Source organism: Canis aureus, chromosome 27, assembly GCF_053574225.1.
Source record: "Canis aureus isolate CA01 chromosome 27, VMU_Caureus_v.1.0, whole genome shotgun sequence".
In the NCBI taxonomy this organism is placed as follows: domain Eukaryota; kingdom Metazoa; phylum Chordata; class Mammalia; order Carnivora; family Canidae; genus Canis; species Canis aureus.
In genome coordinates, this window is record NC_135637.1 from 22,974,742 (window position 1) to 23,000,754 (window position 26,013).

Sequence of the window (26,013 nt, forward strand, 5' to 3'; positions counted from 1 at the left end):
CTCTTTTGTTAATTTCAAAGACCAGAGTTGCCAATCAAGTTTTTTAATTTATAAAAGTATGGCTTGGAGTGTTCTGTGTCTCAAAACATAATAGAGGGTTAAAATCCACAAAAATTTTTTTTTTAACTATGTGACTCTCTCCTCAAAAGCTAGGGTTAAGTTATAGCATATTGAGCACCTTTGCATTTGGTTGTAACAAGGGGAATCTGAACCTGGAAACTGGTTTCAATCTTTGTGTTCCCTTTTTGCTTCCCACTTTGTTTGGAAGTGAGGGCCTGTGATTGACAGTGGCAGAGTCAGGCCCCCACCCATTTTATCTTGTACAAAACTTTTCTCCAGCGAGAGCAGCCAGCCACCATGGAGAAGGAAAACTTGGGGCCTCATTCAGTTCTGCATCAATTATCCTTGCCTTTGTGGAGACTTTTAGCGAGGGAAAGAGTTAAAGATCCATTTAAACTTTCCAAAAGCAGAGATAAACACTTGACTAAGCACAGCTAATTGGATTTTCAATTGAAAAGGCCAGGGCAGCAACAGGCAACCCACTGTGAGGGAACTCAGGAAAAGTTAGGGACACTGATTTTGCACATTACCAATTTGGGTTTCCTAATAAAAGTGCTGCCCAGAGCCGACAGACACTGAAGAGGGAAAAACTGTTACTTAAAAACCTACCGGCAGACAGCCTTTTCAGCTGGCTTCTTCTCTGTGTTGGCCTCCCGCAGCCAGGATTGGCCCCTCCTGTAGGACCCGACCCAAGGTGGGGGCTGCCACCTGCCTTGCTGTGTAGCCTCTACCCCTCTCTGCGTATATGGGACATTGGAGAGATTTGAGACAGCTTTCAAGGAGCATGAAAATACTTTTATTAGGACAGGACTGATTTTCCTTTTTTAAATCATCGTTCAGGTTTTAAGGTAAGAAGAATCGGTCCAAGAAAAATTCGGAACAGCTGCATTTTACTGGAATGACCCAGTCCTTTTGCATCTGCTAATCACTAGATGTTAGGAAAGCTGAAGTACGGCTGCTAGACCCCCTGATCTGCAGGCTGGCAATCTGTGATCTTTCAAATCGTTGCTGTTTAATTCTCCCTGATTTTTTCTGTGTCTGCTTAGTAGAAATTCCATTTAGTTTGAGATGGTGATGGCTGCCTGGATGTCAAACACTGCCCTAAGCATTTCGTGTGCTGGGTAGAAGAACATGACCAAGTTTGCACTCAGGGCAAAGCAAAGAGGCAAGCCTGGATTGGGAGTTCTGTCCTTCAGAACTACCTGTCCCCAGAAAAACTTAGTGTGGAAATTAGCATGCAGATGGAGTTCTTCTTTTCCCTTCCCTTCCCTTCCCTTCCCTTCCCTTCCCTTCCCTTCCCTTCCCTTCCCTTCCCTTCCCTTCCCTTCTCTCTCTTTTTCTTTCTTTCTTTTCTTTCTTTCTTTCTTTCTTTCTTTCTTTCTTTCTTTCTTTCTTTCTTTCTTTCTTTCTTCTTTCTTCCTTCCTTCCTTCCTTCCTTCCTTCCTTTCCTTCCTTCCTTAAATAACATATCAACTGTACAGTTCCTAAAATCCAGAATTTGAGTGCAGCACACAGAGATCTTTCTGTAGCAGATGTACTTATGTACTTTGCTAAATGAGACATTCACAGTTGAATATGTTTTGATCCAATGCTTACTAGAAATATCTCTTTAAACAACAAGGCACATGGGGAGGATGAAGACCACATCAGGCCACAGAGGGCTGCCCACCCCAGCCAGCTCCTTCTGCAGAAGTATGCATGTGACACCCATGGGCCTCTGGCATGTCAGGATCCAAAGCATCGGTGAAGTGTGTTTACTCCGATCAGGGAGTCCCTGCAATTTGAATATCGGTGGGGCTGCTGGTGATGTTTCTGAGGCATGAGTTTAAATCCCAAGGTGAACGTGGGGAGACTCCTCTCTTAGCTGAGAGGGAAGCATAGCCAATCAGCCTGCATCCGCAGCCGACTCAACTCTGTAGCTTTCTCCCTGGCAGAATCCATGTATTTTAGGAGGAAATGGGTATGCACTAGCAATATTAGCAAATGTGAGGTCTTAAAAAGTATAGCTAGAGAATGGCAAGGATCTAGGAAACATCACCTCTACTGGCAAAGCTGTTCTGACATCAGCTTCTTGAACTGACTGTGGGGGGATGATGGGGACCCTTTTAGGATTTAAAAAAAAGCCCAAACAGGTTATGAAATTTCAGGTGGAGCTTACTGTCAGGATATCCCTCTGGTTTTAGCTGTTTTGGAAATACTTTTTCTGAGGATTTTATACTTTATCCATGATTTTTGTCAGTATTTCTACTTCAGGTCAAAATCAAAACCAGGAAGGTTAGAGATACGCTATGAGTGGTTATTAGGGTTTGTTTTAAATCTACTGCTAAAAACTCAGTTGTTGGTTCAGTAAATTTCACCACGTGCCGCACATTCTTGGAAGCACCAGGGAATGCATCTGTGCCCCCATGGAGCTGACATTCTACAGGGAGACAGACCAACAATTATACTATCCGCATGGTGGCTCAGGTCATGGAGAATTGCAAAGCCAGAGAGAAAGGGCATGCCAGTGGTAGTTACAAATTAGGATGTTTCAAGAAGGCACTGCTTGTAAAGGGGAAAGTGAGGGAGCCGAGCCCCTGTGTACCAGGCCCAGGCTGAGGGTTCAGCAGAGACTCTAAGACTGGAAGCCACCATGGTGGAAGGGCAGAATGAAGGCCTGGAGGCTGTAGCCAAGGGGGTGAGTGGCCACCTCAGGTGTGGGAGCTGGACAGGCTTTATAGGCCATTGTGAGGGTGTTGGCTTTTCCTCGGAGTGAGTTGGGACATAGGAGAGTCTGAGCATTGGGCTGGCACACTCTTGCTCAGGCGTTCACAGAGCAGACTAGCTGCCATGGAAACGGGCCTGGGAGGCAAGGGTGGAAGCAGGAGGTGATTCTGGCTTTTGGACAAGTCGGGTAGGTGGAGGTGGTGAGAGAAGTCACTGAATTACAGCCTTGGAGATGGGATTTGTAATGAATCCTTTTGGAGTACAGAAGCGGGTAGGAGGGACAGGGGCCTGCTGGGGACACAGTGTCCTCGGGTTCAGGTCAGGCCGGAAGGTGAAGGAAAGGCTTAGATGGGAGGCTGAAGTCAGAGCATGATGGGGCTGATCCTGGCCTCAGAATCAAGGGAACTTGATCTGCACAGGGCTGCTTGCTGAGGGCTGCTGCCACACATCCTCTGCATTCTTCCTGATGCTTTCAGGTCAGCGGGTAAGCTCAGAGCTCTGTCCCCTCTGTGATCACTTTCTGCTCACTAAGGAGCAGAGAACATTCCTCAGGTTTGGCTTAGAAGAGAAAGAAATCCAAGCCAAAGTGAGGTAGGCTGACGTGTGCTTGTCTCTCAAAGAGACTATTTATAACAGCAAAACACAAAGACTCTAGGGCCACTTTTAAAAGAAGCGCTTTGTGTTTTGTTTTTTTTCTTTAGAAAGGGGGAGAGGTGGCTCTACTCACTGTGGAGCCTGACCTGGGGCTCAATCTCATGACCCTGAAATCATGACCTAAGCTGAACCAAGAGTTGGATGCTTAACTGACTGAGCCACCCAGGCACCCCAAGAAGCAAATATTCTTACCTTGTAAGATGCACTTGCTTTCCATGGAATTTTTTTTTAATTGAAATTTTCATTGCTTGGAGTGTGGGTGAAAGTGTTACTTAAAATCATTGTTGCCCTTCAGAGTTTGCTTTCAGAAATTGATTTGCTTGCCATATAATTGTGACTATTTAAAACGATTGGAATTAGTTTTGTTTTGTGGCTCCTATGCTCCTATCAGCAAGTGTGTTCAGAATTGGAGGTGGAAAAGAACTTGAAACAGAATAGCTTTACTGGGAACATTGATTTGGGCCCTTTCCCTCCCATTTTTCTTCTCATTTATGATTTTCAGAATATACCCGATTTCTTCATGAGATACCACATATATAAGAATCCTGTTGTTACTGATTTTTTCTTTGTTTACTCTTAACCATATTATATGTTCATGTTCTTTTTTTAAAAAAAAATGGAAGTATATACATACAATGAAAAACATCTATTTTATTTTATTTTATTTTATTTTATTTTATTTTATTTTATTTATTTTTAAATATTTATTCATGAGAGACAGAGAGAGAGAGAGAGAGAGAGAGGCAGAGACACAGGCAGAGGGAGAAGCAGGCTCCATGCAAGGAGCCAAATGTGAGACTCAATCCTGGATCCCAGGATCACGCTCTGAGCCGAAGGCAGACGCTCAACCACTGAACCACCCAGGCACCCTGAAATGCATCCATTTTAAGTATCAAGTTTGACTTTTGACCAAAGTGTACACTTGTGTAACTACTACCACAGTCCATGTGTATAGACCAGTTCCATCACTTTATTTATTTTAAAAAGATTTTATTTATTTATTCATGAGAGACAGAGAGAGAGAGAGTGAGAGAGGCACAGACACAGACAGAGGCAGAAGCAGGCTCCATGCAGGGAGCCTGATGTGGACTCGATCCCAGGACTCCAGGATCACACTTGGGCCAGGCAGGCACTAAACTGCTGAGCCACCAGGGATTCCCCAGTTCCATCACTTTAAAGAGTACATTCTTATCCCATTATATTCAGCTCCCCCCAGCCCCAGGCAACCACTGATCTCTTGGTTACAATGGATTACATTTGCCTTTTCTAGAAGTACATTTAAACAGAACATCAGGGCGCCCCGGTGGCGCAGCGGTTTGGCGCCGCCTGCAGCCCGGGGTTTGATCCTATGGACCCTGGATCGAGTCCCTCATCGGGCTCCCTGCATGGAGCTTGCTTCTCTCTCTGCCTGTGCCTCTGCCTCTCTCTCTCTCTGTGTGTGTCTCTATGAATAAATAAATAAAATCATTAAAAAATTAAATAAACAGAATATCACACACTTTTGGTGTCTGCCTTACTGTCCTTCTTGGAGAGTCATCCTATTGTGGCTTATCTAGGACTTGGGTTCCATTGTTGCTGAATACTTTTCCTTCATGTGGACGTCACACAATTCAGTGTTCATGGACTTTGGGGCTGTTTCCAGTTTGGGGCAGTCATGAATAAAGCTGCTACGGACATCCTTACCCATTTTATCCTTGTTGTGAGCACATCCTGCTGAACAGATGCTGCCTTCCCTCTTTGGTAAGTGGCTGGACCCACTGTGGAGAGGTACATGCATATGATAGTTGTTAATGTCGCTTCATGAATGTTCCCTCTTTACATGTTGTCCCTCTATCCTCCTGATAGATTATTGGGATGTCTGCATTCCCTAATATTGATATAACTATACCACCTCCTGGTATTCATGTTTGCATGGTATATCTAGTCTCTGTAATCTCTGCCTTTTAATTACAATATTTGTCTAGATATTTTCATTTACAGGGAAATAATTACCAGTATGGTTGGATTTAAGTGTCACATCTTCCTATTCTGTTGCTTTTTTCCTTCTTTTGGATTGAGTATATTTGAATACGTTATGTTGCTATTCCTGGCTTATACCTCTTTGTTTCCTTTTTATGTTTTTGATGTTTCCAGGCACCTTGGATTCCTTGAATCCTGGTGCCCTTGCCTCGGTGCATCCACCCTGGTGCTGGGGTCCCACTCCCAATATCACAGTTCAGAAGGTGAACTGGCCCAGGCCGAGCTGGCCCGTCCTGGGGCCCTTCTGTTTATTTCCATTCTCCCACAGACCATAAGCCCTTTTATGACTGAAAACAATGGCTTTGTACATTTTGTCCCATTTTCTGTTACTGTATTACGCCCTGTGGTGTCATTTTATTTTCAAAATAAAATATTTGGCTCTTGCTAGGGAAATGGGTTCAAAATATGAAACTGGAAGAATCTGTAAAATCCTACGTGTGTAATACCACTGTCGTAATTTCGCAGTGATATGAAGGTGGTGACCAGTTTCCAACTTACCAAGAGCAGCACAGGTAAATGGAAGTAGGAGCTCTGGAAAAGTCTCTGTCAGTACTGTTGGGGTGATGAGGACAGCCATTAGCAAGCCTTCCGGTGCCGGGTGCTCTCCGTATAGTTCTCAGTCTTCAAAATAACTTCCTGTGGAGGTTGTCGAGAGCCTCGTCTGCCAGGTGAGAAGATACTCAGAAGTGAAGTGACTCACCAGGCATCTCGCAGACAAGGATGGGCTGAGCGGGAATTGACCTCACAGAGTTGGCGTGTACCCCCTGCCGAGCTCAAGCTCTCAATCACTGTGCTGTGCTGACTAGTCTACTTGAGAGATTTTTCCCAATGACGTAGGTGACATGTTTCATGAGGCAGCAGTAGAATTCAGGTGAACCAGTGCCAGAGCTTCCATGCACGACGTGGTTGGTTTGCTCCTGAAGTGGCTACTTGTGTTGCCAGGACAAGGCAGTGTGATTAATTTCCCACAAGAAGAGGTCATGAACACCCTCACCGTCTCCCTCACACACACCAAACCGGCCCCTCTTCTCCCTTTCTGTTGATGGCAACGCCACCACTGATGTTCTCCAGCCACCCAGGGCCCCTAGTCGTGTCCCCTGTTTGGCACTGTCCCTGTTACACGATGCCCTCTCCTTCCCCATCTCCTCCACCCACCACCACCTGAGGTGGTAGCTAAGGTTATACCCTGACCCACAGTTCTCAAGACAGGCTCTCCTATTTTTGCATTCATTCTACAGTCTCTTCTCTCTCTCTTTTAAGATTTTTATTTATTAGAGAGAGAGAGAGAGCGAGCATGAAATGGGGAAGGTCAGAGGGAGAAGCAGGCTCCCTGCAGGGAGCCTGATGTGGGGCTCGATCCTAGGACCCCAGGATCACGACCTGAGCCAAAGGCAGATGCTTAACCAACCAAGCAGACATCCCTGCAGACATCCCTGCAGTCCCTTTTCTAAGTATTAGGAGGCATTCTGGAAATGGCCTTCATCAGGTCCTGTCCAAGTTCTATGCCAACACTTAGCGCCCACGATGGAAGAAGTCCTGTTTGCTGCTGTCATTCACATCACCAGAATTGGCCACAGCCTCTTGTCTCCGTCTCTGTCCTGTGGTATCATCATCTTCAGGGCACAGCGTGACACACCATCCCCTTACACCTCCTTCTGCAGAAGGCCTTCATCTGGTCTGTGCTGTTCTCACAGGTCCACCCATGAAGACTGGCTTAGCCCCCCTGATTTCTGACTGTCTGCAGTCCACTTCCTGGTGTTCTTGCTGCACTCACTGTGTGTGGCACACCTTTGGCACTTATTGTGGAAAATGTAGTAATGCCAGGTTCCTCTTACGTGCTGGTTCCCTAACTGGAGTTTAAATTTCTTGAGACCAAAGATAATCTCTGCTATGCTGATCCTTCTTTGCGACTCTCAGGCATCTAGTTCAGCATCTTACACAGCTGAGGAACTGACTTTCTGTTTGGTTGACTCTCTGTTTTAGTGCAAAATCCCCTCAACTGCCACACTATAAAACTCTTACTTGCAGCGTTTTGTGTAAATGGTGTTTGTGTATTATGTGGTTACTTCTCAGTGTGGTGACAGTATGCTGGGGAGGAAGTAACAGCCCACCGATCATATGCCCAGCGCTCCCTCTGTTCCCTCTGCAGTGGCCCCCATGGGCATCTGTGCACTGTTGGGCCAGGTGTTAGCATGGGCCCCCTTAGAAGTGGCAGGCTTGGTTGGGCAGCTGTTGTGAGTAGATAGGTCATGGGGCAGCAGCTGGGTAATTGTTCTCTCCCTCCGCTCCTTGAGCAGAAGGTGGAGGGAGTATTCACGGATGAAGCCAGCATTGCTTCCCACGGTGACCTCCCTGCTTCTGGGAAGATGGCATAAGGCCCCACATGTAACCGCCTTTAAAAAATTACTTATGATATAACTTGATAAGGTACCTGTGTCATTTAGTTGATAAACTGCTGTAGTCAGTTGGCTAGAAGTTAAAATGAATTTGGACAAAGTAATCACAGATACCATCTCTGCTTTACTAAGTACTCATTTCATGTTCACTAAGTCGCCCATTAAGTATGAAAATCAGCTCCAACCACGGATTTTCTGAGATTCTGCTCCAGCAGGCTGTGGGCCTTCTTGCCCCAGTGGATCAGTGGCAGCCTGATTGCCTGGTGTTCCACTGTCATGGGTCTGTTCTTTTGAGTCTTGAGGGCTTTTGAGAACATCCTCGCATCCTTACACAAACACTCAGAGGTAGAGGTCGGCAAGCACTATTAGTACATAGGAGTCCCCACCAAGTACCTATTTTAGGTTGGCTTAGGGAATGGGATGAGGATGTGAAGGGTCATCTGGGACAGTGTGGTGGCAGATGAATCACAGAGGGCCACAAATTTGCTTTGCTTAAGGACCTATGGTGTTGAGGAGAAAGAGCCTCTAAAATCCTCAGACCTGGATTTGAGAGCTGAGTTTTAATTTTTTATAAAATAATCACCTACTTATGTAAAACAAAACAAAACAAAACAAAAAAACTATTCCCCAGCAGGCTTTTTGGCGTGTTGAAGCTTTCTGCAAACACCAACTATTGTGCAAGTGATTATTAATACCTGGTTCCAGTATACTTTATTTACGATGGACCCTGGGCCTCCTGGCCAAAGTCCACCTTTCCTGCACACCCAAGCCCTCTACAATGTAATCCAGCATCCCTTCCACTGCCTTCCCAGAGGAACTTGTTCTGCCCAAGTTTGAAGTCTCACCCTTCCTTATGGCAGCTGAGATTCTGACCTCCCAGCCCCTGTGTGCTCTTTCTCCCATCTCTCTCTGGCCTGTTAATCTCTCCATGCCTGGCTGGTTCTTCACTTCTACCTGAAACCATGTGTGACTGTACCACAAACCATACCTGCCTTCCCCTTAGTAAATTTATGAAATGTTTATTGAGCTGGTTAAGTCCTAGCCATTGTGTTAGGGTTTAGAGATACAAATCTGCAAGAGAGGGCCGTTTCCCTCGTGGGTCTCTCTAGTGGACAGCTGCTATTTACTGACACAGGTATCAACAACTGCTGTTTACTGACACCATACTTCCTTGCATGGTACCAGCTGTCTGTCTCAAAGACCAGAGACCCTGTTAACAGGGAAATGCTAGAGGTATTTCTATTACCTCCAGGAATGTGATGATGAACCAGAAATGGGCACGTAGATCACCCAGATGAGGCCAGGGACCCGAGAGATGGAGAGACGGAAGGATTTCTTGGATAGCAGTACTGGACTGGCGAACCCCAATTCAGTAGGCCTTGCACACTGTGAGCAAAAGACCCGTGACCCAGGGCAGAGATGGGTGAGGATTGTGGAAAGACAGGTCGTTACAAAAGACACATAAAAACAACTTAACCATACAAAAAGACTTTCAGCTTTATTAAAAAGTAAGAGAAATGCAAATTAAGGTTACTCAGAAATGTTACTCTTTCATCTTTCAAACCTGGTACAAGAGCCCCCAGTTTAGTGACGCAGTTTCAGTGTGGCTGTGGGTGTCAGGGCAATCATTGTGACCCACTGCTGGTGGCAGGACAGGCAGGTACTGCTCCCAGGGGGCCAGGTCTGTGAAACCAGCAGAAGGTCCATGAAGCCCTTTGGTGCAGAAGTCTCATGCTGAGGAATGTATCCTACAAATATGCTTGAGTACACGAGAAACCGCGTACAGAGAGGGTTATTTCGTGCAGCAGTTGTGTGAGAGCAAAGTATTTGCAACAGCCCAACTGTTCATTGTTAGGGAAAAAAGTTATACAAACTATGGCATTTTGTAGGACCGTGCAGCTGCAAGGAGGGATCCAGGGGCTCTTCCAGACTAGGACAGCAAGATCTCTAAGGTACCGTGTTCTGGAAAAAAGACAGATATAGACAGTGTGCAGGGTATGGTGGGAAACAAGAGTTTATTTCTGTACCTGCCTTCATGCTGTCCTAGAAGGTAACACGTGCCTGTAACAGACCCAAAATGGCGGGGGCTCCACACAGAAGCTTCTTTCTCATCTGGTAGCAGTGCAGGGCAGGTGTTTTGAGGTTAGCTGGAGGCTTCCCTCCATGTGTTAAGTTGCTCCTGTGGTGTGGCTTTGGTGTCCCTGCAGTCCTCTGCACTGAGCTGGGTGAGAAAGGGTTAGGGAGTTCCACAGCTTTCTAAGCCTTCTGGAAGAGAAAGGAGGGCACAGAGGACACTGATAGCAGGGCTAGCTTGGGGTACATGGTGATGGCTCCCTGCTGGGGAGATGTGGGACAGGATGGACAGGGAACTTTTCACTTCATGCCTTTCAATCCATTTTTCAAACTGAGCTGTCTTGTCCATTTATTAAACAAAAATGGGTAGTTGCAGTTTAGTGGGATCATGCCTTGAAAATGTTACGAACCCAGGAACGTGGGAGCAGAGAAGAGGGACGGCCCCACTTAGCCTCGGGTGGGTGCCAGGAGTAAAGGAGCTGAGCTCAGATGGGGAGCTATCATATCTGAAGGTGTGTGGAGCCTCCAGTGCTTCCCTGGCTCTGGCTGGCTGGACAGGTAGGGTGTGCATGGTGCTCTGGCTGGGCCAGTGGTGGAGCAGCATGTCCTGTGTGGCTCCCCTGAGAAGTTCAGGAACAGGGGAGCCATGTGATCAGACCCAGGGCAGCAGCATCAGGAGGGATTGGAAAGACGCCTAGAGGCCTGGCAGGTAGCTGGGTGAGGTTGTGGGGGGGGGGGGTTATCTAAAGGAAGGGTTGCCTCTCTCCCCTATAGAGCTGACTGGGCATCAGCTAATGTAGTCTGTCTGTCCATGCCTCCAGTGAGATTATGATAGCTTTGAGAAGCCCTTCATTTCACACTTAGAGTATCATGACATAAATATTTAGTGGTTGGTTTACCTTTGTTTTAAATGTGCGTTTATATTTTATACACCAGAAAAGTTGTTCGGATCCTCAGTGCATAGGCTCTGGAGTGATCACAAAGTGATAACTATACATGACACACATATATAGATTGGTTGACTCTTACTCTGTTTCTTCCTTGTTAAAATTATGGTTAGATTCAGCATGTATGCCCCCCATCCTCTCCACCACACTGACACATGCACACCTGTTTTGTACTGGCCGTGTCTAATCTGTAGTGTGTACACTCACGCCCCAATTTCTGTAATGCCAGTTTTAACCAGTGCCCCTGAAAAAGTCTTTGGAAAATAGATATCATGTGGCTTACTAAAATAATATTTCTATTTCACTTTAAATTATTTTGAATCTCACTTTGTCAGTTTGTTTACTTTAGATATGCACAGAACTGTGACAAATGAAAAACATCGACCATAGTCTGGAAAGAGTTTTAGTGTGGTGACCTTTCTTTCTTTTCTATCATTTCATAATAAAATGTTTTTAAAAGGCTGAAAGCAAACCAGCTATTAGGAGACTCTCGATAGAGTTTTCTTGCCACTATATTTTTACATTTTCCTCTCTATCTTGACTTCCCTTGTTCTGATTTGAGTTAAGAACCAGTTGCTTAGAACATTCCATGAATTTTTCTCTGGCCACATTCATTTGTGCTTCTGTCCACTGGATTCTTAATATTCAGGACCCCAGATCTCTCCATTATCTAAGTAAATGACCATATTAGTTAATCTAAGAGTATTTTATTGAACATGTTTGTCTTGAATTTAAATCAAGGATGGGATGGCTAACTTGGATTTTAGAAGTCCTAACTGTTAACAGTATTCCTAAATTATATTTCATTTATAATTTTCCCTGTAAACTTTTAAATCAAGAATTGAAAGTTCCTATGTGATAGAGTCAAGTAGAAGTAAATATTTGGTTTATATGAAATAGATAAATAGAATTAGCTAAATATTCATTTCAGTTTATATTTATTCCTATTGGAAGAAATGAAAGGGAAAATTATTCATTGGGAGTTTGGGCTGGTAATATTCAGCCCAGAGACACTGGACACCCTTTGGGAGTTTTCAATATCAGTATGCTTTTTTTTTCTTTACTTATGAATTTGCTTACCTATTTATCATTTATGATTTCATTTTCACCTGTAAAGGATATTGTGTATCCTGGGTGTGTGAGAGTCATTGTTGCTGACCTCTGCGTTGCCCAAAACTTTTGTAATTACGCTTTTTCCTCCCATGTATCTGAGTGTGAATGATTTTATCTTCTGTACGAACTTGTGCTTTATGAAAAACATCCAGTAGTCGTTGATGACCATGTAAGTGGCTTCCTGAAATTTTGGTTTTCGATCTGTGGCCCACTTATAACTACTGTTCAGGAACATCTTTTGAGCCTTGTTCCTGGCTCTCTTGTGGGTACTTATTTTTCTTCTTTCACACCACTCTTTTGGGGGATGGGGTCAGGTTTATTGAGGTATAATTTAAATAAAGTAAAATTTACTATTTAGAGTATACAATTCTGAGTTTTAACAAGTACGTAAAGTTGTATAGATACTACCAAAATCAAGATACGGTGCAGTTCATCACCTCCCCGGATTTCCTGGTGTCTCTTCATAGTCAGTCCCCACACCACTCCCCACTCTCTACCAACCTCTGATCTGTTCTCTGTTCCCATGGTTACTCCTTTTCCAGAGTGATGCAAGTGCAGTCACGGAGATAAAGCCTTTTGAGTCTGATACTTTCACTTGGAATAATGCATTTGAGATTCACTCATGGTGCAATGTCAGTAGCTGATTCTTTAGTATCATTGAGTAGGGTTCCATCCTATGAGTATGTCACAGTTTATCTATTTGCCAGTTGAAGTACATGGATTATCTCTAGTTTGAGAGAATTGTCTCTATGATAAATATCTGTGATGGATTTTCTTGTGAATATAAGAACATTTGTCTTTCATTCCTCTTGGTAAACACTTAGGAGGAAATTGTTGGGTTAAATGGCAAATGCATGTTTAACTTAAAAGAAATGATTTCCAAAGAGGTTGTACCTGTTGTCTTCTTACCAGCAGTCTATAAGAGTTCCAGATGCTTTATATCTTTACCAGTATTGGTGTTGCCTTTTTTTTTTCTATTCTCATAAATATAGTGGTATCTCATTGTAGTTTTAATTTGCATTTTCCTAATGACTACTGATGTTGGACATATCTTCATGGGTTTCTCCATTCTTTGGTGAAATGGAATCTTTTCAAATTTTTTTTTATTTGTTTTTTTTTTTTTTCAAAATTTTTTTTAAATCACATTGTATTCTCATTATTGAGTTGAGAGTTCTTTATACACTTTGATTATAAGTTCTTATCAGATACATATTTTCAAGTATTTTCTCTGAAAATGTGGCTTGTCTTTGCATTTTTGTAGGCATGTCTTCAGAAGAGCAGAAGTAGCTAAATTTCAATTAAGTCCTGTTTATCAGTTTTTTCTTTCATAAATCATGTCAGATCTTAGTAATAATCTTTGCTTAACCCGAGGTTTCAAAGATCATTTTTTGTGTGTTTATTTTCCTACAATTTTTATATTTGGAAATTTATGTTTAAGTCTCCTATCTATTTTGAATTAATATCGTAGTGGTCATGTACTTTTGCATACAGATGTTCAGTTGTTTTAGCACCATTTGTTTAAAAGACCTTGCCTCACCTCATTTCATTGCCTGTGTGCCTTGGTGAGAAATCAGTTGACTAGGGACGCCTGGGTGCCTCAGTGGTTAATTGTCTGACTTTGGCTCAGGTCATGATCCTGGAGTCCCAGGATCAAGTCCCGCATTGGGCTCCCTGCATGGAGCCTGCTTCTCCCTCTGCCTATGCCTCTGCCTCTCTCTCTCTGTCTCTTATGAATAAATAAATAAAATCTTAAAAAAAAATCAGTTGACTATGTACACCTCTATTTCTGGACTCCATTCCCTTCCATTGATCTTTGTGTTTGTCTTTTTCTTCAACAATTCACTGCCTTGATTACCGTGCTTTATAAGAAGTCTGGAAACCAGATAGTCTAAACCCTCTCACTTCGTTCTTTTTCAGAAAAGTTGATTTTTTTTTTAAGTTCCCTTGTTTTTTCATGCAAATTTTAGATTCAGTTTATTGATTTCTACAAAATCAGCTACTGCGGTCTTGACTGAGATTGTGTTAAATCTATAGATTGATTTGGGGAAAGTTTGACATTTCAACAGTATTGAGTCTTCTGATCTATGAACATGCTATCTCTTCTCCTTTATTTGAATCCTCATTGATTTTGTTCATTAGTATTTTATAACTTTCAGCATATAAATCATGCACACATTTGCTTAGATTCCTTCTGAGGCATTCTGTTTTTTAGTGTTATCATAAATGATATTGTGTTTAAATGTAAATTTCCCATTATTTATTGCTAGTATGTAGAACTATGCTACTGATAATGAGTGTGCAGTAAATTTATGAGTAAATCTGTCTAAGTAGTTAAATTCTCAAATTATATTTCAGGATTCTTTTGGCTCCGTTATCTCTCAGTAAAAGAGATTAATTCTAATATTTGGAGGTACTATTTTAAATAGTTTATTTCTTATATTGTATTTGAATGACTTTTGATTAACTTTTGAAACTTTAAATTTTATTCATTAAAAAATAATTTGTTAGGGCTTTTTGTTGTTTTGCACAGCAGAATTCTGGCAGGTGTTCACTACCCTTGGTTGATTTTACTTTTTATTCTTGGATCATCATATTACTGACTTCTTTTCCTGCCTGGGTGCTTTCATAGGCTTTTCCAACTAGCCACTAGCCAGCTTGCTCTGATTTTCTTCGCTTTAACTTCATGATTATTAGTTATGTTTATATGTTCTTCACCATTCATTCCATGCCTTTATAATTTGATTAGTTTTATTTTATTTAGAGTAATAGAATCCTAGAGTTGAAGAAATGTGGAGATAAGCTAATCCAAGGCCTTTTGCTTTTAAACTGGAAAAAAAACATACACTAATATTAGAGACCCAAAACCTGTTCTCTTAATTTGTTTACATGGAAGGTTAAGTATGAGATCTAACATGTAACACTTCCAATCCTGGTTTAACAATCTAGTGTGGTCGATGGAGCTATTTCATGATATTTGTTGTGATTTGGATGACAAGTTATAAGGAAGTTGCTTTGAGGTGCTTGAAGGAGTTGAAGGAAATTTCCAGAAACATGGGTGTTGGTATGCCTGCACAGTGTGGTTTATTCTAACAGCTAAAAGAAATGCAGTACACAAAATGATAATCTTCACATTGTTAGGAAAGAATATTTTAGAGAACTCTTGGAACGTGTAGCTCTAATTTGCTACATTTAACCACCTTTTTTCCCCTCTCTCAGAATTAAGTTTAATTATAGTGGAGCTTATAAGCATTGCTCTGTTTAAATTATATTAGCTTTCCCATTATATTGTATTTATTCAAGGAACCCTGTAGCTTTTAGGTGGATAGGAAATTACTAATTATAAAAGGCATAAATATTTGAAAACCTAGGTTTATGGCAATAATTTCTATTATGGGTCACATAAAAATTTTGTTAAAAGCCAAATTTCAGTTATTTTTCTTTAACACAAAATAACTTCCTTTCCTAATAAGTGTATAGAATTTCAAGCATGTTATTTTTATGACTTTACCTTTTTTCTTGTAATTTTTTATTTTTATATACATTTAAGTGTTTTTTTTTTTATAATTTCAAAGTTAAAGAAAAGTCATAAGAACAGTTGAAGGAACTCTTATGTACCCTTTAAATAGATGCACTGTCATATGTATTCTACTGCATTTGCTTTATCATTCTGCCTTTCATGGCTTTTTTTCTGAACTACACGGGAGCAATTTGGAGACCTCACTTCCACTTCTTGCTCGTTATATATTTCAGTCTGCATGTGTCAAGGACAAGGTCATTCTCTTAGATAACTATGGTACAACATTCAAAATCAGGAAACTTACTACCAGTGCCATACTGTTGTCTAATCCACAGACTATATCCTGATTCTAACAGTTACCCCCTAAAATGTTCATCTTGGCTATAAATTTTCCTAGTCTGGGATCCAGTCGTGGGTCATGCTTATATTTTGTTGTCACCACATATTCAGGCTCTTTCAATCTGACCAAGTTCTTTAGCCTTCTTGGGGTTTCATGACTTTCACATCTTTAAGGATACAGGCCAATTTTGTAAAATGGCCCTCTGTTTTTGTTTATTCTTCTATAGCAGTTAGGCTCACAGTATGCATTTTGTCAGGAAGACCACAGATGAGCTGTTGTGCCATCCCCAGCAAATCTTGATACTGGTTCGTCTTGATGCTGGTGAGGTCAGTTTAGATCCTTTGCCTAACGTGGGTGTGTGCAAGTGTTCTCTACTGTGGAGTTATAAGCTTCCCCTTTATAAGTAATAAGTAATTTATGGGAAATTGCTTTTGAGACTATATAAATATTCTCTTCAAAATTTTACCTTCTGTTTTAGCACCCATTGACTTACGAGCTCCGTTATTCCTTCTACAGTTTTTATTTTTTTATTTATTTATTTTTTTTCCTTCTACAGTTTTTAGTTGGCATTTGTCTCTTAAGGAAGAGCTTCTCCTCCTTCCCTTCTTCCGTCTTTGCTCTCTTCCTTCCTTCCATGCCTTTTCCCTTCCTCTGTTCCTCATTCCTTCCCTCTTGTTCATTTGTTCTTTCTTTCTTCCTTCCTTTCTTTCTTCCCTACCCACCCCCCAATCTGTCTTATCAGTATGGATTCATGGATCCTTAGTTTAGCCAGTGATTATAATCCATTACTATATTATTTATTTTGATGTCCTAGTTGCCCTAATTTTGGCTGGTGGGAGCCTCTCCAGGCTTGTTCCTGTATCTTGTTGGTATGTCCGCATCATCCTTTGAGCCTTTCTTACTGTCTGGGATAATAAGATGTCTAGAGCTCCACTTGATATTCACTGCCCCTGCCCTAGAATCAACTAGCTTTTCTTCAAGGATCCCTAGTTCCTTTTACTAGAGAATTGTGTTGAGAATCCCTAAACTTGAGTGCTAAAAGTGTTCATTGCTCTTAAGTCTTAGCAAAAGAGCAAGGCGTGTGAGTGTGTGTGTGTGTGTGTGTGTGTACATACATCTGTTGTCATCTGCTGAAAATAGTGGGCTCAAATGGATTTCCTATTCCAATCCACTACTACAATATATTTTCTATTTTCTTTCCATGTTTTACCTCTTTTCCAAGGCTTCTGTTATCCTCAATGTATTTATGCATCTGTATATGCCTAGAATGCACCATGATTAGTTTCAGAACTGCCAACTCATGCTACTGTGAAATGCCAACCTACTAGCTAGAGTTAATGTTTCTTTAAAGTAAATTTACTTATAATTCTGTACACAGTTTCATTTTGATAAATGAGTACACCCACACCTTTATCAAACTACAAAACATTTTTGTCAGTAGAAAGTTCCCTCATGCCCTTCCTAGTCAATTTCATGCCCCCTCTTCATATTTTTCTAAAACTCTAGATTAGTTTTGCCTGTTCTAGAACTTTGTATATAGAGAATTACAGAATATATACTCTTTTGTGTCTGGTACCTTTGGATAAGCAGAATATCTGACATTTACGTATGTTGCTGTGTGTGCTAGTGTTTTTTATTGCTGGCTAGGATATAGTTTTGTGAAATATCACTATCTCTCAGTTAATGGGCTTTGGATTATTTCAAATAAATTATGAATGCACCTGCTATGAAGATTCACGTACATGTCTTTCTGGAGCCATAGATTACCACTAGGTAAATAGCTAATAGTGTAGTTGCTGAGTTGTGTGCTAAGGGTGTTTGACTTTATAAGAAACTTTCAGACTGTTTTCCCAAGTGAATATACATTTTGCAGCACGCTCAAAATCTGTGTTAGGGATTCTCCAGAGAAACGGGACCAGTAGGATGTGTGTGTGTGTGTGTGTGTGTGTATGTGCGTGTGTGTATATTATATATATATAGAGAGAGAGAAAGGGGGTGGGAGGGGGAGAGAGAGAGAGAGAGAGAAATTAATTATAAGGAATTGGTTCCTGTGATTATGGAGACTGGCATGTCCAAATCTGCATAGTGGGCTGGCCGGCCTGAGACCCAGGAGAGCTGATGTGCTGATGAAGTCTGAAGACCATCTGCTGGCATAATTTCTTCTTGCTCATGGGAGGCTGGTCTTTGTTTTCTAGTCAGGACTTAAACTCATTGAATGATGCCCACCCCCATTGTGGAGAGCAGTCTGTTTACTCACAGTTCACCAATTTAGATGTTAATTGCATCCCAAAATACCCTCGAAGTTGACACAAAAATTGCCATCACAGATCCATCCCTTGTCACCTTGACTGTCTATGCATCTCCTTAAACTGTATTTCATTCTCTGGTAGAGATGATAACAAGATCATACCCCCACCAATGATACAACTACCTGCACATAACCAAAATGTGCTAACCCTTTCCCCAGAGGAGGATGCAAAATAACAGGTGATGTTCCCTCTTCTCCCTGGTATCCTATATCATAAATACAGGATGTATTTTACAATGTAATGTAAACAACACTTAAATACTATGATACAAAGTCAGTACATCTTATGTTACTGGGTAAGGGTATAAAGGGGCAGGGAGGAGAGAAAACAAAGATACTTGTTTAGTACACAATAAGGAGGAAATACTCATGACAGGTATAATTATTGTTTCTGCAACTGCTCACACACTGTAGCTGGTTTCATAACTATCTCCTACCACTATCCATTCTGCATTCCCTTTGCCTTCAGCAAGCACCTCAGCTGGTCATGGTTCTTCACCTGGTGGGGTGACCCAAACCATTCATCCTGAAGGGTCTGGGCCATTAGCAGTCCTGCCTGACTTGTGTTGTTGTCATTTTCCATTGATGTTAATGACAAGACATGATCATGTTAAGAGAGGGGATCTCCTGTATTCCAGACATGACCTTCCTTCTTCCCACTGTGCAGGAGTAGTCCAGTGTCCCCGGGACTAGTCAGGATCAGTCACCCCAGCTAGCACAGTGACTCCCTTCTTTGCCTGTTGACTCAGAGGCATGAGGAATCTAAAGCATTGTATATGCTCCTCAGTGAATGAGGTTGCCAGCGTGCAGTATTGTCTGTCTTTTTAACTCTGCCATTCAAGTAGTTTTGCAGTAGTATCTCAAAGTGACTTAATTCACATGTGCATGATGACCAGTGATACTGAGTCCGTTTCATGTGCTTATTGGCCATTCCTATTTCTTCTTTTGTGAAGTGTTCAAATTTATGCACACTCTTATGGAGGTTTCCTTTTAAAAATTGTTAGAGGCCTTTAATAAAATATATATCAGTTGGACACAAGGCCTTTTTCAGAGTTAATTTTTTAAATATTTTATCCCCACTCTGTGGCTGGTCTGTTTTCTTAACTGTCTGTTTTTTTTTTTTTTTTTTAAGATTTTATTTATTTATTCATGAGAGACACAGAGAGAGGCAGAGACATAGGCTAAGGGAGAAGCAGGCTCCCTGTGGGGAGCCCCATGCAGAACTCGATCCCTGGACTCTGGGATCACACCCTGAGCCGAAGGCAGACGCTCAACCACTGAACCACTCAAGTGTCCCTCTTAACTGTCTTTTGATGAGCCTAGTGCTAAATTTTGATAAAGTCTAATTTACTATTTTTTTCATATTCTGCCTAAAAAAATCTTCTACATAAGTATTTTCTGCGAAGATATTCTGTACATTTTCTAGAAGTTTTATAATTTTTTCTTTTACATTTAATTCCATGATGAATCTCAATTTAACTATTTATAAGGTATGAAGTAAGGTTGCCTTTTTTTTCTCTCCACTTGGATATTAGTTTTTCCAGCACTACTTGTTGAAAAGACTCTCTTTTCCCAGTAAATTGTTCTAGTGTCTTTGTTGAAAAAAAAGCTGACCATCTAAGTGAGGGTATATTTCTGGATTTTCTGTTCTGTTCCACTAATTTAATCTTATGCCAATACCACACTGATTACCATTTTATTTCAAATCTATTTTATTTTTAAAATTATTCATTTATTTATTAAAAGTTTATTTTATTCATGAGAGAGACAGAGAGAGAGAGGCAGAAACATAGGCAGAAGGAGAAGCAGGCTCCATGCAGGAAGCCCAATGTGGGACTCAATCCCGGGCCTCTGGGATCACTCCCTGAGCCAAAGGCAGACGCTCAACCTTGAGCCACCTAGGTGTCCCTCCATGGACATTTTAAAATCAGGTTTGTCAGTTTCTTTAAAAAGCTCCTAGGGATTATGTTTGAGATTGTATTGAATTTAAAGATCAATTTTGGGAGAATATACATCTAAGCAATACTGAATCTTCCAATCAATAAAGTGAGTATATCTTTCTATTTATTTATGTCTTCTTTAATTTTTATCAGTAATATTCTATAGTTTTCAACATAAGAGTCTTATATATCTCTTAATTATTTATTCCTAAGTATTGATTATTCTTTGATATTATTGCAAATGGCTTGTTTTAAAATTGTGTGATGTGAGCATATCAGAATGTCATTAATTCTTATCTAATGGCCTTATATCTTGGGGCCTTGCTAAATTCCTTTATGTATCCTAGTACCATTGTAGATAGGATTTGCTATATAGATAACCAGCTTGTCTATGAAAGAATCTGTTTTATTTTTAAGATCTTTTTTACAGATTTATTTATTTATTTATGGGGGGGGAGCAGAGGGGGAGAATCTTAAGCAGACTCTGTGGAGCCCAGCATGGGGCTCAGTCTCATGACCATGAGATCATGACCTGAGCAGAAATCATGATTTGGACGCTTAACCAACTGGGCTGCCCAGGCACCCTGAATAGAATCAGTTTTAATTCTTCCTTTCCATTTTGAATGACTTTTATTTCCTTTTCTTGCTTCATTATGCTGGCTAAGACCTCTAATACATTATTGACTAGAAGTAAGATTAAACATTTTAGACTTTTCTAATTTGAAATGCTTTGTAATTTGTTCATCTCACAGACCAGAGAGGTCTTAGTGTTGTTCTGTATGACATACATTTCCTCTTTTTTATCATCAGGATTATCTCAGCACTTTTTAAAATTTCCTTATATCATTAGCCATAAATTACACTTGTTCTATTTGTGTACTTCTTTGTTGTCTGTTCCTTATACCAATCCATAAGCCCCTTATAGGAAAAATTCTATCTGTCTTTACCATTGCATCCCCAATATATATAGCACAGTGGGTCCTGGTAGATACTCAGGAAATGCTTTGTCAAATCAGTCAGTATTGGTAGAAACTTTTAGCAATTATACAGTCTATAATTTCCCAGTGTTTGAGTCTCCTTGGCAAAACTTAAGACAGATACTGTTTTTTTGCAAGACTTTTTTCATATTTTTCTTTCTCCTTTGAAAACTTTTTAGGAAGCAGCATTTCAAAAAATTTCTCATAGAAACTTACATTTAGAACTTATACCTAGGGATCCCTGGGTGGTGCAGCGGTTTGGCGCCTGCCTTTGGCCCAGGGTGCGATCCTGGAGACCCGGGATCGAATCCCACGTCGGGCTCCCGGTGCATGGAGCCTGCTTCTCCCTCTGCCTGTGTCTCTGCCTCTCTCTCTCTCTCTGTGACTATCATAAATAAAAAGAAATTAAAAAAAAAAAAAAAGAACTTATACCTAGAACTTAAAAAAGTTCTTAATTTATATTTTATAAAATGTGATATAAAAGTTATATTTGTATATTATAGGAAGTTTTCAGTGGTATTTTATAAAAAGCAATACAATTCTTTCTCCTAATTTTTGCGAAGTATTGTGGTGACAAGTTGGGATAGTTTACTTTTTCTGAATGTTATATATACTCAAAAGTTAATCAATATGCAGGCAGTTTGCAGTGGCCCAAATAAAGAAACAAGGGTGAATATATTCCACAGTTATCTAGTAAAAGCAGGTGTTTGGTCACTATTTTTTATTCTTTAAAATCTGGAGAAAAACCACTGATGAAGTGAACCTGTTAGGCAAATTATTTCCTTATTTTTGCCCTTTTAGTTTTGTTCTAATCTGAGAAATGCTTCACTTGGGTTTTTTTTTGTGTGTAATTTAAACCTGATGAAGGGAAATTGCTCTCAGCCTGAAACACAGTGATCTAGAGTTTATCCAAAAGGCAAAATACCTTTTTTCTTGCTGTTCCATTTTAGTAGCTGCTGAGACAGAAAGTAAGGCTTCAGTTTGTGCACAGACATAAGGAAAATAATGGGGCTTTTCCCCTTCAGTATGTTATAGTCATTCTTTGGCTCATCCCACACATTGACAGTGGAAATTGCATTAAAGAAGCAGGTAGAAACATTTGCAGTTAGATGTGCATTCATTCATCTCCCTCTCTCCCTGATCCACCTTCTTCCTCCTCCCTTCCCGTCCCTCTGCTACCCCTCCCTTCTTCCCTCCCTCCTTCTTCCCTCTTCCCTTTTCCTTTCTTGTCCCTCCTCTCCTTTTTTTTTTTTTTTTTTTAAAGATTTTATTTATTTATTCATGAGAGAGAGAGGCAGAGACACAGGCAGAGGGAGAAGCAGGCTCTGTGCAGGGAGCCCGATGTGGGACTGGATCCCAGGACTCCAGGATCCCATCCTGAGTCAAAGACAGATGCTTAACAACGGATCTACCCAGGCGTCCCATTGTCCCTCCTCTCCTGTCCCCTCTTCCTCCCTCCTTCCTTCCTGCACTCCCTCTATGTCATGATGTTCTTGTTCTTACATATGTAGTAGAGAATAAGACCTCTTGGCCTTTCCATATGCAGTTTACATTGTTGTAGGGGAGGTAGATAGTAAAGAAACAAATAAGCATATGCATCTGATAATTTTTGCTAGTCACAAGGGCTATAAACAAAGCGTGTATACACGCAGACATGTATCTTAGAGAATGAAAATGAATGAGAATCCTAGAAGGCCGAAGGAGAGAGCATTTGAGCTGAGTTCTGCAGGTCCGCAAAGTCAAAGAGCATGTTTTAGGAAGGGGGGATAGCAAGTTGGTAGCCCTGAGAACAGATTGGGTTTGGTATTAGAGAGGAACTGGAATGCAAACACATGTGCCATGAGCTTGGGAGAGAACAGTCTAAGAAGAGGCTAGAGGAGAAAGTAGGGCCCGATTCAGAGGGCATGATGGCATGATGAACCATTTCCCCTTGATTCCAAGTTCAGCCCAAAGCCAGTGGTCCACACGTGGCATGTTAGTTCATTTTGTCTTTTAGATGCCACAAAAACATCTCTCATATGATCAAAATAACCTCAGTTCAAATTCTCATTTTAGTTTTCTCTCCTAAAAATAGAAAAAGAAATACATGAACTAAAACCTGACACAACTGAAAAAAGATGAGCAAATCCACAATTACCAATGGGGATTTCAGTAGTCCTCTGATAATGGATATAATAAGTAGACAAATATTCAGTAAGGATTTGGATGAGGGACTCGAACAACCCTACTAACCAAGTTGGCTTCATTGCCATTTTACTTTGTTTAATGGAATGCTCTATGCTATATGCTTGTCTCCCCGGGTGTCCATGAAGCATTCACCTAGATGGACCAGATTTGGGGCCAGAGCCATTTCAATAAATTTGAAAGCTTTGAAATCATACTGAACATATTCTCTGACCACAGCAGAATTAAACAGAAATCAGTATCAGAAAAATACCTGAAAACCCCAAAATATCTGGAACTCAAACCACACATTTCTGAATGACTCATGAGTCAAAGAAGAAATGACAAAGGATATTGGAAATGACATACTTTGAAATGCATGAGAATGAAAAGGTAACCCATGTCTCTTATTTAAGACAAAAATACTAACGTGCAAATAGGTAGAGATTTGCATTTTCAGCTCTTTCTGTTTGTCTGCGTCTTGAATTTCCTGCTTGCTTCAAGTGGAGTGTCAGTCTGTCCCGTTCCTTGAGATGAGATGAGTGTGGCCATATCCCTGCTGCCAGGCTGCACCTGGCCTGAGTCAGTCTGGCCTTGTCTATTTGACTAAATAGTCCGAATACTTTCTTCTGGCTCCACTCAGTGAATATTTACCATTTTCAGAGGTCATCTTCCTGGAACTATGGATGGGAATTTTTGGAGGAATAACAGGTTCAAGTTACATGATTCTTTGGCTAACCTCAGTTAGAACCTGTCAATGCTGCTTCTTTTGCCTCCTCCCTCCTACCTGGGGAATTCCAGTCTGCCTTCTCCCGACCTCTCAAACTTGTGTGTCTTTCCTTCAGTTCCCTTCTGTGACCTCAGTTTCTTCCAGCAGTGCTTTCATTGTTTTGACTTTTTCATTTTGTGACTTTTTATGATCTTTACTCTCAGTCTGCTTATCAGCTTGTCTCAGTGAAATTCATTCGTTTAGGCTTGACTGTGTGCTAGGCCTTTAAGCTAGGTGATTGGTTTGCACATGTGAGGGTGGGGTGGTAACTTATCAATCAAATAATTAATTGGAGTGTGCTAAGTACTTTGACAGAGCCTTATTGGAAGGGTTATGTAACCAAGCATTTGTTCAACAAACACCTATGGAACTCCTCCTGTGTACCAGGCACTGTGCAGTGGAGGTGGTATTCCAGGTAGAAGGTGCTGATTGATTAAAGGTGAGGCATGGTGCTGTGAAGGAGTAGAGAATGATCTGGAGTAGGTAATCTGCTCTGGCACAAGGTATTTGGTGGGGACTTTGATGTAGTAAGTGGTAAGAGGAAAAGCTGGGAAGGTCAGGAAAGTCCTTCTGGTTTTTGTTTGTTTGTTTTTAGGGAATTTAGTCCTGTTTATGTGGGCATAGTATGTATTAGCTTTATGATGACTCTTTCCAGCACTTTCACACTACCCATATCTCTTATTTCTTTGGTAACTCTTCTGTTTACTGTAGTGACCAGTGGCTCTAAGGAGTGGTGACTACTGGCACTGCTTATCATGTAGTTTTTAAAAGCGGGTTATGGGGGGGGTTACCAGTAGAGAAGGAACTCAAAGTAAGGAGGCATGTATGTGGTACTCTTACCTTATGTGGAATATTTCCTTCTAGGGTATACTTAGCCCTTTGAAATCTTTGTTGTTATTATTATTAATTTTTGAGAGGGAGGGAGGAGGGATGAGGGACAGAGGGAAAAGAAGGGAGAATCTTAAGCTGGTTCCATGCTCCATGCAGAGCCGGAAGTGAGGCATGATCTCACAACCCTGACATCTTGATCTGAGCCAAAATCAAGTTGGACGCTTAATTGACTGAGCCACCCAGGTGCCCTCAAATCATTATTATTTTTGAAGGTAGGGGAGGAAGAGGTTGAAATATAAACATATTACTTTGAAAACACCCTGTAGAGTAATATTTCAATTTATTGCCCACCCTGAAATTTTTTATTTTTTTCCTTTAGGTTTCTTGCTATTTAAAGATTTTTGTTTGAATGAAATTAATGAAGCTGTACCTCAGGTGAAGTTTTATGAAGAGGTAAGAAGTGACTGTTTTACTGATGCTTTTATTTTAAAAGCATATGTAGACTGTAATTTGGAAAACATCAAAACAACTAAATATCTTATAAATATGTAGAAATTCATTGACTGTAATTAGTAGCATAAGGTATAATATGTAGTTGATTATAGACTGACAACATCTGTAAAAATCATATTTTCAAGGGCTCTGAAGTGCTCTGCAAGCACTGAGGAATAGTTGGACTAAAATTCCAGAGGAGGGATTATCACTCAGAGGGGCACTGAGGATCAGCAACTGCTTGATTTTCTGCAGAAGCTTGCTGATTTCAGAGAAGTAAGCTGAGGCAGAGGGTCTCTACTGAGTGAAAGAGAAACTAGCAAAGTTTTCTGGTTACATGTGGCTGGAGTGACAAATTGTGGAGACGTGGGTGGGAAAGGGGAGCTTCAGACCCACAGCTGGTTTCCCCAGTAAGACGTTCGAAAGACAGCTGAAGAGACGGGCGCCTCACTGAAATCTCCCACAGCCTTATGCTGATGTATTGAAATGTGGACCTGTGGTGGCAGGAATCTGAAAACAGAATGGGCAAGAGATGAAAACCCTAGGGAACAGTCGATTGACCCTGAAGATCTGTAACTACGTCTCACCTGGGGCAGCTACCGATTTCTAGGTGTCATAAGCAGAGAAGAGTCCAGGTCTGGCCCTAGCTAGAAGGCTGCTTCTGAGAGACAGAAAAGCCAGAAAGGTTTCTGGGACTAGAATAAAAAA

General features: G+C 41.1%; 1 protein-coding gene across 9 annotated transcripts in view; it reads left to right on the forward strand.

Moving 5' to 3' along the window:
• The window catches only part of GRK3 (G protein-coupled receptor kinase 3), a 131,364-nt gene that overhangs the window by 33,676 nt on the left and 71,675 nt on the right, over nt 1-26,013 (forward strand). For 7 of the 9 annotated variants that reach the window (XR_013366705.1, XR_013366704.1, XM_077876106.1 and 4 more), the window contains exon 3: nt 25,193-25,266. The exons of the other annotated variants lie outside the window; for them this stretch is intronic. Coding sequence is in view for 4 of the 7 variants with exons in the window: in XM_077876106.1 (XP_077732232.1) it covers nt 25,193-25,266 (74 nt within the window). In the remaining 3 variants the exon portion in view is untranslated. The remainder of the gene's footprint in view (nt 1-25,192; nt 25,267-26,013) is intronic. 9 annotated transcript variants of the gene reach the window in all.